Here is a 15486-nt window from a genome sequence, read left to right as displayed (position 1 = left end):
GCCAAGTCAATCACCCCAATTGAACAACCCAATTGAGCATGCATTCCACCTCCTGAAGAGGAGATTGAAGGGAAAAAACCCCCAAAACAAACAGGAACTGAGAGAGGCTGCAGTAAAGGCCTGGAAAAGCATCACCAGTTTGGTGATGTCAATGGGTCGCAGGCTTGATGCAGTTATTGCAACCGAGGGACGTGCTACCAAATATTAAGTGTTATTTAATTTCATTTAAACACATGTCACACAACGCATCATAACTTGAATTTGACACCCCTGCTCCACGTCATCCCATTGGTTGAGAAAGCACCTTTCCCCTGCTCAGGACACAAACTCAAACTGCCCCTCAGGGTGATGAGAGGCAGGAGAGAGCAAAGATTGGTATGCTGCATTAATTTGTCATTTTTAATTGCATGTATGCATATCTGTGGACAGATGCATTTGCCATATTCAACCCTTTGAGGAGTAGAATTCTTTGAATGTTTTATTTATTTTCCAAAATTCCGTCGGAATCACTAATCTTTATTGATGATGTAACTCATGATGGGAGCAGCAAAAACATTCCGTCTGCCAAAATGCGTCCAAACTAAATGGGAGGAACTTCATCATGCAGCAAGACAATGAGCCAAAACACACTGCCAACACAACAAAGGACTTCGTTAGGGAGAAAAAGTGCGAGGTTTTAGACTGGCCAAGTCAATCACCCCAATTGATCAACCCAATTGAGCATGCATTTCACCTCCTGAAGAGGAGATTGAAGGGAAAAAACCCCCAAAACAAACAGGAACTGAGAGAGGCTGCAGTAAAGGCCTGGAGAAGCATCACCAAAGAGGAATGCAACAGTTTGGTGATGTCAATGGGTCGCAGGCTTGATGCAGTTTTACAAGCGAGGGTTGTGCTACCAAATATTAAATGTTATTTAATTTCATTTACTGAAATACTTTCTGTTCCAATACTTTTGCTCACCTAAGGTGCTGTGTTTCAAGTCGTTTAACACATCGAGGTGTAGAGACCAGGAAATAAAAGCTGAAATTCTGAACTCTTGTCTCGTGTTCATCTTTTTATCTCAACCTCAAATGTATTCAGTGTATTGCAAAAACAAAGGAATTGGCCTTTCTGTTCAAATACTTTTGGTGGGGACTGTATATATCAGGGGCAACATTGGCTCAGTCGATTCCCGCCCTGGGTGTGTCGAAGTGTCCCTGAGCAAGCCCTAAAATGCTCCTGACGAGCTGGTTGGTGCCTTGCATCTCTCTCTCCCTCTCTCTCTTTTTCTCTCCCTCCCTCTCCTCCCTCTCTCTCTCCCCTCTCTTTCCCTCCCTCTCCTCCCCTCCCTCCTTCTCTCTCTCTTCCCCCCTCTCTCTCCCTCCCCCTCCCCTCTCTCTCTCCCTCTCCCTCCCTCCCTCTCCTCCCTCTCTCTGCCTCTCCCCTCTCTCTCCCCCCTCTCTCTCCCCCTCTCTCCCTCCCTCTCTCCCTCTCTCTGCCTTCTCCTCCTCTCTCTGCCTCTCCCCTCTCTCTCCCCCTCTCTCCATCCCTCTCTCTCTCCCTCCCTCCCTCTCTCCCTCCCTCTCTCTCTCTCTCTCTCTCCCTGCAGTGGCGAAGCAGACTCACCCTCAGTACCAGTTGGGCCGGCGGGTGTCGTGGCCGGTGCCGGTCCCGGCGCGGGGGGGCGGTGGCCAGCGAGCGGGTGAGGCAGCTGGCCCGGCCCAAACAGCACCGGGCCCTGGACCAGGGCTACGACCCCTACACCGTCAGCCTGGCGGCCAGCCGGGCCAGCGCCTCGCCCCGCGTCCTGCAGCTCAGCGTGCCCCTGCCGCGGAAGTGCCGGCAGAAGTAGGGCTGCCGGGGGGGGGGGGGGGGGGGGGGGCATGGGGGACCCTGGTCAGGGAGGGGGGGCGGCATGGGGGGGACCCTGGCCAGAGAGGGGGGGGCGCATCACTAACCTCCTCCACAAACGCCCAGGATTCAGCTCCAGGTCCCTGCCCACTGCCGGTCACTGTGGGGGGAAGAAACACCGTACGCCTGCTTTAACTCACGGTTGATTGAAGAAGTTGAAATGAAATGAAACAGAAACGGCAAATTGTAACTTACTACGGTAAACTACTTGGTTTTAGTTCAGTAAAGGCATGTTGTCTCTTTGGGTTTGGGTATTTTCACTGATTCATGTGGGGTGACGTATTACTCTGTTGCTTTAAAACATCTGAGAAAAAAAAAATGCATTGTGTGCATTTATAAGATATTTAAGACTTGCGCAAACTTTTCCCCCATTGTATAACCTTGTACGCCTGGATGTTTCCACCTGTATCCAAGTTAATAAAATGATAATTCTTAAAACTGCCATAACAATCCTCTTTCTGTCATATTTCTGGTTTTGTGAGGTTGATGGGAAGCTTGCATAGAATCAGTTTGTGTGTGTGTGTGTGTGTAGGTGTGTGTGTCTGTGCGGGCATGTGCGTGGGTGTGTGTGTGTGTGTGTGTGTGTGTGTATGTATGTATGTATGTATGTGTGTGCGGGTATGTGTGTGTGAGAGTGAGACAACTACTTTCAACCGTTGGTCAGAAGCAGCACACCCATGACATCACTTCCTTTCAGTCACCTTTATGGTGTAACGTCAGTTTTGTGGTCTTTCATCTTGAGTTCCTCTCCCTTTAATCTTCCAGCCCATCTGGTTGCCTGTGTTATGTAGTGCATGTTATAAGATATGAAATAACATCTATGTACATTCTTTAAACTGTTTACAAAAAAGTTAGTATCTTCAAAATGAGCCTCAAATTGGATTCTATTGGCTAAATGCTCCTTAATTTTTTACTTGTTGTAAATCGAGATAATGAGCAAGATGAATTTCATTGGTTTGATTTGATTCGCAGGTCTACTTTTATCTCTGAAGATATAAAAACAGACTCCCTAGAATTATCCACCACGGACACATCTGACACACTTTCAACCATTCAAAGAGATTCTTTCGCATCATTTTAACCGTAGAAATGTTTTACTTGATATATTACAGTTTTTTTGCACGACAGATTACTGTAAGCCCTGTCAGGGTATTGGGTGTGACTTCAAATTATATATAGCTATTGTCGTCGACCTTCGGCCAGACATTTGAGAATTACAAGTTGCAACTTCGTTCAAATCCAATCCGTTAACTTTGCATTTCGGCATACAGCCTTGTAATGATTTAAAGGGGCTTCAGTGTGACTCAAGGTGTACAGTACACAAACTATTAATGTAATGTACACTGTTTAAGTTGACGTAGTATTGATGTTTTGATTCATGACGCAAAAATACAGAAGTACGCCCCTGCTTTTGTAATCTGCTCTGCTTTCCAATGACCGTTGATTAATGAATTCTCCGTATATTGTTTTTAACTTGATTGGGTAACTTTGTGTTTAATGTCGGGCACCCTATGTAAAAAAAAAAAGTGGGGTATTCCTGGTTAAATAAAGTCGGTTAAATGTCGAATAAGTAGGTGTCATAAGTGAAACCGTTTGAACAGTTTTGAACCAAGATGAAAAATGTAAAGTGAAAAATATTATGGTATAGTGTTTTTTTTTTAAACGCATACTTCACACAAGAATTGCAACTTCTACTCTCCGACAAAATATACGCTGTCATCCATGCGTTTGCGAACACACGTAGACGTAGTTCTTGTTTTGCTTTTGTTTTACAATACACATACCGTACCCTTTATTCATCACAAACCATTATCCTCTTAGCTGTAACGTTGCACCAATAAACTAGGCGACTCAAATGCTGCTAGACCTCTAGAACATCCGGGCAACTCCCCTCACTCTGCGTAGGAACGGAATGGCGGAGGTAAGTAAGCGAAAGCGTAGAGGAAGAACAGAAACACATAATTATTTTTGTAACAGCGGTTCGCTTCGGGGAACTTGAGACGCAACAGGGTGTCGATTGTATTTTTGTCTATCGTATCAGTCGGCTCCGGTAGGGCGTGTACGGCCGTGGTGTGATATCGGAGGGACAGAAGCCGGGGGCACTGCCTCTGATAAATTCGCAGTCTCGAGCCTCTCCTCGTTCTTCACGAGCCATTCTCGGGCTGCCAGATAGTGCTCCATACGAAAGCATAGGAGACCGATGCCTGCGTCAGTGCTGAATAGTGTCCCAGGTGTGGGCCGATAAGCATGCGTGATGGCTGAATTGTTTTGTAAACTTATTTTAGTCTGCGCCCGGCTAACGATGTCAGACAATGTCAGCATCTCGCCGGTCAAAGTGTCATTTTAGAAACGCCGGACCCTTTTCGACATGGAAAGAGAAAGAATAACTTATCGTTCAGCACCCAGCGTTTTGGAAAGCAACCTGGTTTATTCTTTCAGGTGGCGACAACTAAAAGAAATAAACAACGTGCCTTCTAATTTTCTTCGGCTATATATTTTTTATTCGCGCAATACTTTTGATAAAATGCTGTGGAGTTGATGGACTTCTTTAAAAGTGTTGTGCGTGGTTGCTTTACGCAGTAAGCAAACATTATTTTGGTAGTACTTATGATAGACATGGGGTGTCATACTTAATCGGAATGTTTAAGTGCAAGCACTACGAGTTTTTCGAGCTGTTAAACTAGCCGGTTTCTTCTTGTTGCCTTTGATGTCAAATACTTCGCAATAAAGTTGTGTTTCTTCGTTGATAATCATGTCAGCGGCTGTGCAACTTTTTTTTCCTTGTCTGATATCCGTGGCAATTACATATGTGCAATATATATTTTTGCTATGTTTTCCGACTACCAATAAAGTTTTGGCAGTCGTAATTGAATTTCGCCCTGAACCAACTTTTTTTCTTTTCTCTGACCCCAACTCTTGCGTTGTTGCATTGTACATATTCTCAAACATTTTTGCCCCCAAAAATATGCAAGTATATTTTATATCATAGTCTTGTGTTCTCTCTCTCTATGTTTTTTAAGACGGCAAATTTGTATTTGTCTTAGTGCTACAGCTGTTCAAATCACTTGAATACCATGCGGAAAACTTGATATAAAAATAATTTTGATTGATCTTGGCGCTGTGTCGTATGTGTCTGTGGAACAGCCTCTGCTCAAGGAAGTGGCAGCATCTTCAGGGTGGAAATTGCACTCCCAGTACATAGCAGTATGAGCCATTCCAGGTTTTACTAGATACATTACATTAATGATACATTAATTACATTAATGGCAGACGCTCTTATCCAGAGCGATGTACAGTTGATTAGACGAAGCAGGAGACAATCCTCCCCTGGAGCAATGCAGGGCTCAGGCCCTTGCTCAAGCGCCCAACGGCTGTGCGGATCTTATTGTGGCTACACCAGGGATTGAACGACCGTCCTTGCTGGTCCCAGTCATGTACGTTAGCCACTACGCTACAGGCCGCCTCACAGATCCATATCCGTAAGCCAGTGGGGTGGACTCCTTTCATTGCTCTGAACCCTGCTTTCAGTAAGACCTGAAATGGCTGAAATATGCTTTGCACTGGGACTGAAAGTTTAAAAAAAAAAAAACTCCCGCTTGAGTGTCCTCTGGGCGAAGTTCATGAGAAGGACAGAAGTGCTCGAGGGATGAAGAGACGAGGAGAACCAACATATTGTCAACAAAGTGTGGCTCAGGAAACAAATCTCCGAGCTTCTCTTCTTCTTTTTTCCCCCCCCTGCAATTTGTCATTTCCAAACACGCTCACACTGCAACGTTCATCGGTTCGGGAGAGTGTAGACAAGCCAGTACTCTACTCTGAATCAGGCGATGTTCCTTCCACGCCACGGTCGCACAGACGTGAATCCGAGGAAGGCTTTGCACGTGCTGTTCCCCGGTCATCCAGCAGGGGTCACTGTTGTGCGAGTAGACATTGGGCCTCATGCACGAACATTTTCATATTCTCATCGTAAATTTCTCAAACTTCTTTTGAACGGAGGGCTCTCACTCACGTCGGATTCAATAAACGCCCCGGACTCCAACTGTCCTAAATGAAGATGTCCCTTATAATACGGTATATACGGCACTGTAGGAGGGTTCCGGCAGATCGACGGCCAATGGGATTAAGACAACAAGGGATGACTGATACCTGATTGGGTAGACTGTGGTTCCCTTGTTTTTGACAAGCCACAGTACAATGATAAACGTTTGTCTTTCTTTCTTCTGAACCATCCGCTAAAATACATTGGCAGCCCGTGACATGGCGACATGGCTCAGGCAGTAAGAGCAGTCGTCTCATTGGCTCAGGCAGTAAGAGCAGTCGTCTCATTGGCTCAGGCAGTAAGAGCAGTCGTCTCATTGGCTCAGGCAGTAAGAGCAGTCGTCTCATTGGCTCAGGCAGTAAGAGCAGTCGTCTCATTGGCTCAGGCAGTAAGAGCAGTCGTCTCATTGGCTCAGGCAGTAAGAGCAGTCATCTCATTGGCTCAGGCAGTAAGAGCAGTCATCTCATTGGCTCAGGCAGTAAGAGCAGTCGTCTCATTGGCTCAGGCAGTAAGAGCAGTCGTCTGGCAGTCGGAGGGTTGCCGGTTCGGTCCCCCGCCCGGGCTGTGTCGAAGTGTCCCTGAGCAAGACACCTAACCTATGCTCCTGACGAGCTGGTCGGCGCCTTGCATGGCAGCCAATCGCCGTCGGTGTGTGAGTGTGTGTATGAATGGGTGAATGAGAAGCATCAATTGTACAGTGCGTTGGATGAAGGCCCTATATAAATGCCACCCATTTACCATTTCTGAAAACATTTGAGGGGAGAAATAAGGAATGCGTTTTCTGAATCTTGATTCATGTTCGGTCTGCAATGCCTAGTTTGAACGTTTGATCCGAGTTCTGTGTGCCAGGTGAGCTGCATTGTTATGCAGGCTCTTGTTCACGCGACGGGTCGTGACCACTCCTGAATGTTATTCCCTCTTAAGAAAAAAATTCAAAATGAGGAACAATTAGTAAATGTAGCAAGTTCTCTTAAACCACCCGTTTTAAGAGATTTTTAAGCAATTTAAGAACAAATCTGTTCGTATGAGTGATCCTTGCATGAAGCCCATTGTTATCCTGCCAAATAAAAACCCACATAAGATCCAATGCACACGCCAATTGTTTGTTGCACTGCTGGCTGTAGTTGGCACTGACACAATCCCATGGTTTTTTCTTTTCAACATGACAAATGAAAACTTTATCTCTTTCTTTCCTGTCCTCCATCTTCCCTCCCTCCCCCCAGCTGGTCCAATGGGCTCAGGAGAAGGGAGTTTTGCTCTAGCGGAGATTCTGGGCCGTGGCTATGGACTGCAGCAGCAGCAGGACGAGGGATCTCCTCACCGGACCAAGACCCTAGAGGACCTGGAGAGAAGCCTGGCGGCCACGCGGGTAAGCACACACACACACACACACACACACACACACTCACACACACACAGACACACACACACACACACACAGACAAATACACACACACACAATCACACACACACAGACACACACACATGCACACACACAGACACACACACACACACACACAGACAAATACACACACACACAATCACACACACACACTCACACACACACACACATACAAATACACACACACACAATCACACACACACAAATACACACACACACACATACACACATACACACACACACACATACACACAAATACACACACACACACATACACACACACACACACACACACTCACACACACACAGACACAAACACACACACACACACACACACACACACACTCACACACACACAGACACACACACACACACACACACTCACACACACACACACACACAGACACACACACACACACTCACACACACACAGACACAAACACACACACACACACACACTCACACACACACAGACACACACACACACACACAGACAAATACACACACACACACACACACGCACACACACACAGACACACACACATGCACACATACATACACACACACACATACACCCACACATACACACACACACTCACTCACACACACATACACACAAATACACACACACACACACACACTCACACACACACAGACACACACACACACACACAGACAAATACACACACACACACAATCACACACACACAGACACACACATGCACACATACATACACACACACACATACACCCACACATACACATACACACTCACTCACACACACATACACACAAATACACACACACACACACACACACACTCACACTCACACACACACACATACACATACACACACACACATACCCACACACATACCCACACACATACACACACACACACGCACACATACACACACACATATACACACACATACACACACACACACAGGCTGAAATCAAGCGTACGAGCCGCCTAAGTGGTTGTTGTATTTGAAGTGAAAATAAAAACCAGCACACCCAGTGGCTCCCCAGGGCCAGGGTTGGACACCCTTGTGCTATAGGGTCCCACGGCCTGCCAGTGTGTAATCAGTAACTTATTTTGAACTCTTAAGTAATGCACTTCAAAGGTCTGCCCTTGTAAAAACACTGTGTATGATGGGTCAGACTCCGGCCCTACACTTAAGTGGCTAATCTAAGTCACCGATTGGCTAAGGATTCTGCACACCTTGTTTCCAAGGCTCAAACTGGCTGCTGATTGAAAAGAAGTGACAAAATTCAGCTCTCTAGAACTTGAATTTGACACCCCTGCTCCACGTCATCCCATTGGTTGAGAAAGCACCTTTCCCCTGCTCAGGACACAAACTCAAACCGCCCCTCAGGGTGATGAGAGGCAGGAGAGAGCAAAGATTGGTATGCTGCATTAATTTGTCATTTTTCAATTGCATGTTTGTATATCTGTGGACAGATGCATTTACCATATTCAACCCTTTGAGGAGTAGAATTCTTTGGAATGTTTTATTTATTTTCCAAAATTCCAAGTCGGTGTTCTACAACACCAGCACTGATTGTTACATCAGCGTTAGAATGCTCAGTTGAAGAAGTGTAGTCAACTAAAGGAATATGAGGTAAATGTGTCTGGTCAGGTTAGAGAGTGTATACTCATTGGATCCCCATACATACGCGCAGACGGATGAGATGCCTCTGGAGGAGCTCCTGGCGCTGTACGGGTATGAGGTGTCGGACCGAATTTCGGGGGATGGCAGCGAGCCCACCGATCTTCCAGCACACCTGCCCGACATGACGCTGGACAAGGTGAGGCCTGTGTGGTAAACTCACCTGTACCAGTGCGTGGTAAACTCACCTGTACCAGTGCGTGGTAAACTCACCTGTACCAGTGCGTGGTAAACTCACCTGTACCAGTGCGTGGTAAACTCACCTGTACCAGTGCGTGGTAAACTCACCTGTACCAGTGCCTCACAAACCCACCTGTACCAGGGCGTGGTAAACTCACCTGTACCAGTGCGTGGTAAACTCACCTGTACCAGTGCGTGGTAAACTCACCTGTACCAGGGCGTGGTAAACTCACCTGTACCAGTGCGTGTTAAACTCACCTGTACCAGTGCCTCACAAACCCACCTGTACCAGGGCGTGGTAAACCCACCTGTACCAGGGCGTGGTAAACTCACCTGTACCAGGGCGTGGTAAACTCACCTGTACCAGGGCGTGGTAAACTCACCTGTACCAGTGCCTCACAAACCCACCTGTACCAGGGCGTGGTAAACTCACCTGTACCAGGGCGTGGTAAACTCACCTGTACCAGGGCGTGGAAAACTCACCTGTACCAGGGCGTGGTAAACCCACCTGTACCAGGGCGTGGTAAACTCACCTGTACCAGTGCCTCACAAACCCACCTGTACCAGGGCGTGGTAAACCCACCTGTACCAGGGTGTGGTAAACCCACCTGTACCAGGGCGTGGTAAACCCACCTGTACCAGGGCGTGGTAAACTCACCTGTACCAGGGCGTGGTAAACTCACCTGTACCAGGGTGTGGTAAACCCACCTGTACCAGGGCGTGGTAAACTCACCTGTACCAGGGCGTGGTAAACCCACCTGTGTGCATCACCGCTGTAGGGCTGTGCCGTCACCGACATTTCTGCAGGTTCAGGAAGTAAAGGTCTTCCCCAGTATTTTGTTCCAACCACCTGGAGTTGCTAATGAGCCCAATTGTACAGCCAGGAGGTGGAACTTAGTGAAAGCAGCTGGCTGAGTTCAGGGGTGGAAGCAGCACACGACAGGCCTTTTACTTTCTGACCCCTGGCCCTTCCACCTCTGATCCTCTGTGAGATTTATGAAAATTTCACTGACCATATGGGGAGTGTTGGGTGCTTGTATATCTTCACATGTGGTTCATATCTTTAAAATAAAGATATTAATGAATTGCGTTAAATATCTGTAATCTTCTCTCCTGGGCCAAAGCAGTGGGCGGTGCATAGTTTTTGGCGGGGGGGTGGGAGGGAGTCATGGGAGTTGAAGTCCATGGTGAAATGGCGGTTAATGTAGTCCTGGACTGCCCAATCGTGTGCCGTGGCGGGCTGAGTATATTCAGCGATCTGATTGGTGGGTTCGCAGGACCAAATTGCGAAGGACCTGCTCTCCGGCGAGGAGGACGAGGAGACGCCGTCCCCGCCCGATGACCTCACGCCCTCCGTGACCTCCCACGCCTCCGACCTCTTCCGCCTGCACCTCCGAGGTTTGACGCGCCCGACCTCCCGACCTTTGCACTGTGGCCTCTTCCTATGACATCACTTCCTGTCTGAAGGAAGGCCCGCGTAAAGGCCTCTGTAAATATTTTGTCTGTTGCAGATGGATTGTTGCTTTTATGTTGCACCTTTCTCAAAGCTACGGTGATGCAGCGGCAGCCATTTTGCGCCCACCACACACATCAGCTGAGGCGGAGAGAGAGAGAATGCTTTCTTTTGGCAATTAAACTAGATGATGATTAGGTGGCAGGTTGAAAGAGCCAAATTGGAAATTTAGCCAGGACACCTGGGAACCCCCTACTCTTTGCAATGGGTGTCATGGGATCTTTAATGACCGCATTGAGTCAGGAGGTTTGGTTTTACGTCTCATCCGGAAGAAGGATTCTTCAGGATTCTGCAGCTCCTAATCTCGTTCTTTTTCCCACGCTGCTACTGTGTGTCAATGGCTCTTTTAACAATAAAAAAAACAAAAAACAAATCTAGATAAATATCAATTGCGGTGTGTCAGTGTTCCAGAACCCCATTGCTCTCAGTCACCAGCAGTGATTGCCACATCAGCATTAGAATGCTGAGCTGAGAACATTCTGATGAGATATTTGTGACCTCACGCCAGGAAGGGCTAATGCAGAGGATTCCGGCGACAGTGTGGAAGACTCTTAAATATCGGCGGATGTAAGTCTCGATGTGAAAAGCGCATCGTGAGGCAAACGGGACCGCGAGAGATGTGGATCCCGTGCTCGGCCACTAAAAATTTTTGTGCCTTTTTTTTTTTTTCGTGTGTTCTCCTGCCAATCTCGCCGTGCCGCATTGGAGCGGTTCCTGGAGCGAGGGGAAGGAAGAGGAGCCGTGAGCGTGAGATGAGACGCCCGTGGAGGTGAATGTGTCGGCTTCGGTCTCCTCTGCCGTCGGGCTTGGTGACAGCGGACGGGTTCGCTGCGGACGTTTCTGTTTCTCGCTCTTTAAGATTCTGTGTGGATAAGGGCCGAGGAGCCGCACGCCGCCCTTGACACAGGAAAATGTCTCAGGGGAGAAAAAAACCAAGAACTGCTGCATCAGAACAGTGTTTGTTTAAACCCCTTTTTTTTTTTTTTTTACGGTGTGAGGTCAAAAATGAACATTCTGACGCTGATGTCACAATCACTACTGGTAACTGAAAGCAGTGGCGTTCTAGAACGCTGAGTTTGTATGAACTTTTTTTTTTTTTTGACATTCCAAGAAAACATGCTTTTTAACCGGTTTGAGGTCCTAATCTGGACCATGGAAGGTAGATATGGAAGGTCTCTGGCTCTACCCAGAAACCCATTTGACATGGCAGGTCCTTCTAGTGAATTCTGGTGGCGTTTTGTGTTTCCTACTTTGGTTCTGGGTACTGGCAGTCCAAGTACGGGCTGGGATTCAATCAAAATTGGCTTTTAACTTTGACTTTCAAGTACAGTTTGATGAGTTATTTATTTTATTCATCCTTTCTTCAGATAAAAAATCTCTTTGCCAAGAAAGACTTGGCCAAGATTGGAACACTTTCAGTAAAAAACACGTTGTCATTATAACATAGCACTGTGTATGAGTTAGTTCTGGTGACGGCTGAACTCAGCAGACTGTCCTTGTGAAGAAAATGACGTAACAGACCCCTGACCCCACACGGTGGTGAGTCCCAGGTGACCCCTGACCCCTCCCGGTGGTGAGTCCCAGGTGACCCCTGACCCCTCCCAGGTGACCCCTGACCCCGCGGTGGTGTTTTACAGCACACGTGCAGGTGGGCGAGGGCAGGGACATCTCCAGCAGCTCTGCAGACGAAGACTCGGAGGGGAGCTCCGCGCCGTCCAGCGAAGGCCGCAAGGTGAGGGGTCAAAGGTCAGAGTTCAGAGGGTCAGCGCCCGGCAGGCTGCTCTCCTGCAAGCACGGAATCCAGAATGTTCGGTAACTGTGGTGCAAGCAAAGAGGCTGTGTGTGTGTGTGTGTGTGTGTGTGTTTCTCAGTGACTGAGAGGGTGTGGTGTGTATATTTATGTGTGTGTTTCTTAGTTATTGTGTGTTTCCCACAAATCGAGTTTGTGGAAGTGTGTTTATTTCTCAGTAACTGAGTGTGTTTATTTGTCAGTAATGAGTGCTTGATGTGAGTGTGTGTGTGTGTGTGTGTTTATTTGTGTGTGTATTTCTCAGTAATGGGTGTGTGTATGTTTCTGAGTAATGAGTGTTTGATGTGAGTGTGTGTGTTTCTCAGTAATCAGAGTTTGTGTGTGTGTGTGTGTGTGTGTGTATTCCTGTTCCAGGACATCATGGTGGGTCCTCAGTACCAGGCTGCTATCCCACCCCTGAGCCCTTCGTCCTGCCAGGACAGAGGTGAGCTCCTCCTCTTCCTCTGCAGTGCCCTCCCTCCTCTCCTCCCTCTCTCCTCCCTCCTCTCCTCCTGTCTGTTTCTCTCATCTTCATGCTTTATGTATATGTACAGTGCATCCGGAAAGTATTCACAGCGCTTCACTTTTCCCACATTTTGTTATGTTACAGCCTTATTCCAAAATGGAGTAAATTCATTTTTTTCCTAATAATTCTACACACAACACCTCATAATGACAACATGAAAGAAGTTTTTAAATTTTTTTTGCAAATTTATTAAAAATAAAAAACCAAGAAATCACATGTACATAAGTATTCACAGCCTTTGCTCAATACTTTGTTGATGCACCTTTGGCAGCAATTACAGCCTCAAGTCTTTTTGAATATGATGCAACAAGCTTGGCACACCTATCTTTGGGCAGTTTCGCCCATTCCTCTTTGCAGCATCTCTCAAGCTCCATCAGGTTGGATGGGGAGCGTCGGTGCACAGCCATTTTCAGATCTCTCCAGAGACGTTCCATCGGATTCAAGTCTGGGCTCTGGCTGGGCCACTCAAGGACATTCACAGAGTTGTCCTAAAGCCACTCCTTTAATATCTTGGCTGTGTGCTTAGGGTCATTGTCCTGCTGAAAGATGAACCGTCGCCCCAGTCTGAGGTCAAGAGCGCTCTGGAGCAGGTTTTCATCCAGGATGTCTCTGTACATTGCTGCATTCATCTTTCCCTCAATCCTGACTAGTCTCCCAGTTCCTGCCGCTGAAAAACATCCCCACAGCATGATGCTGCCACCACCATGCTTCACTGTAGGGATGGTATTGGCTAGGTGATGAGCGGTGCCTGGTTTCCTTCAAACATGACACCTGGCATTCACGCCAAAGAGTTCAGTCTCATCAGACCAGAGAATTTTGGGCTGCCAGGAGTGGCTTCCGTCTGGCCACTCTACCATACAGGCCTGATTGGTGGATTGCTGCAGAGATGGTTGTCGTTCTGGAAGGTTCTCCTCTCTCCACAGAGGAACGCTGGAGCTCTGACAGAGTGACCATCGGGTTCTTGGTCACCTCCCTGACTAAGGCCCTTCTCCCCCGATTGCTCAGTTTAGACGGGCGGCCAGCTGTAGGAAGAGTCCTGGTGGTTCCGAACTTCTTCCATTTATGGATGATGGAGGCCACTGTGCTCATTGGGACCTTCAAAGCGGCAGAAATTTTTCTGTACCCTTCCCCAGATTTGTGCCTTGAGACAACACTGCTGTTACATCAGAGAATCACTTTTCACTTTCTGTCTATACAATAATATAGACAGATGTTTGGGTCAAAGACAAGTTTTAAAATATATATATATATATTTTAATTGATTTGGCTGTGTACGCAATTTTAGATTTGTAATCGAGACAATTCACACGGTGAAGCAAAAAATGTATTTAATGAACCTTTAATGAGAAGCTGAGAATCTGCACTTGAGCCAATGTGTGAATTGTTTGATTACAAAAATCTAAAATGGTGGAGTACAGAGACAGATCAAGAAAAAAAAAAAGTTGTCCCAAACTTTACGGAGCTCTCACTGCATAACATTATTGCCCCGCCCCTTTCTCCCCTCAGCCTATGAGAACGAGGACCAGCTGCTGTGGTCGCCGGGCGTGTTGCCGGGGGAGGCGGTGGAGGACTTCCTGCTCCGGGCTCAGGGGTGGGGGGGCGAGGAGGGGGCGACTGAGACCCCCACTGCAGGGGACATTATCAGGGACAGCGAACAGGTGAGGGGGGGGGGTCACTCCGTCACAGGCTCCTTCTGATTGGCTGGCTGATTATGAGTCGATCATCAAAGCAGGAAGTATGTACCCTGTATAGACGTGATGCTTTTTTAGGGCAGCCTGTAGCGTAGTGGTTAAGGGGACCCACAAGGTTGGTGGTTCGATCTCTGGTGTAGCCACAATAAGATCCGCACAGCCTTTGGGCCCTTGAGCAAGGCTCCAGGAGAGGATTGTCTCCTGCTTAGTCTAATCAACTGTACGTCACTCTGGGTAAGAGCGTCTGCCAAATGCCAATAATGTAATGTAATGCTTTTCATGATTACAATGAAAAATTATGTTCTAAGTCCAAACCATGGTCCTGGAGAGCCGCAGGGTGTGCTGGTTTTTGTTGTTACTCTGCACTTAATGAATCAATTAGAGCAGTCGATTACACAGGTAACTCACCTCCCCTGGTTACCTGGGTCTCAACACAGTGCTGATTTTAAGGTGCAAACAAAACCCAGCAGACCCTGTAGCTCTCCAGGACCAGGGTTGGAGACCACTGTTCTAAGCCAGTGGTTCCTAACTGTGTTTGGAGATCTACCATCTGGTAGTTTTTTTATTTCATCCAAAATTTGGCACGCCTGATTCTACTAATTGGGAGCTCAACAACATCTCTAGCAGTTGCATGAGGTGTGCTTTGTTAGGGTTGGAGTGAAAACCAACAGGAGCGTGGATCTCTGGGAACAGAGTCAATCACTCATTATCTGTATGCCATAGATTCTAGAGAACGCAATAAATTCACAAAAAAATTTCTGCCGTGGTCTCCCCAGCTGGTTT

The 15486-nt window shown here is 47.3% G+C and overlaps 2 protein-coding genes across 4 annotated transcripts in view; both read left to right on the top strand.

Moving 5' to 3' along the window:
* Positions 1–1831, top strand: part of spmap2 (sperm microtubule associated protein 2) — a 6859-nt gene extending 5028 nt beyond the window's left edge. Inside the window, 2 exon segments of the mRNA XM_061242780.1 lie at positions 1589–1668; positions 1670–1831. Of these exon segments, the coding sequence (XP_061098764.1) occupies positions 1589–1668; positions 1670–1831 (242 nt within the window).
* Positions 1832–3711: 1880 nt separating this feature from the next.
* LOC133129663 (mesoderm induction early response protein 2-like) overlaps positions 3712–15486 on the top strand; it is an 18192-nt gene continuing 6417 nt past the window's right edge. The window contains exons 1-7 of one of the 3 annotated variants that reach the window (XM_061243900.1): positions 3712–3811; positions 7153–7298; positions 9018–9143; positions 10462–10582; positions 12335–12429; positions 12862–12931; positions 14519–14670. In XM_061243900.1, the coding sequence (XP_061099884.1) occupies positions 7161–7298; positions 9018–9143; positions 10462–10582; positions 12335–12429; positions 12862–12931; positions 14519–14670 (702 nt within the window). In that variant the 5' untranslated portion in view covers positions 3712–3811; positions 7153–7160. Of the gene's footprint in view, positions 3812–3983; positions 4122–7152; positions 7299–8568; positions 8742–9017; positions 9144–10461; positions 10583–12334; positions 12430–12861; positions 12932–14518; positions 14671–15486 lie in introns of those variants that run through there. The other 2 variants (XM_061243899.1, XM_061243901.1) reach the window with 2 other exon arrangements.

This window comes from Conger conger, chromosome 5 (genome assembly GCF_963514075.1).
Source record: "Conger conger chromosome 5, fConCon1.1, whole genome shotgun sequence".
Lineage (NCBI taxonomy): Eukaryota > Metazoa > Chordata > Actinopteri > Anguilliformes > Congridae > Conger > Conger conger.
Note: the sequence above shows the minus strand (reverse complement) of the source record. Positions and strands in the feature narration are given on the sequence as shown.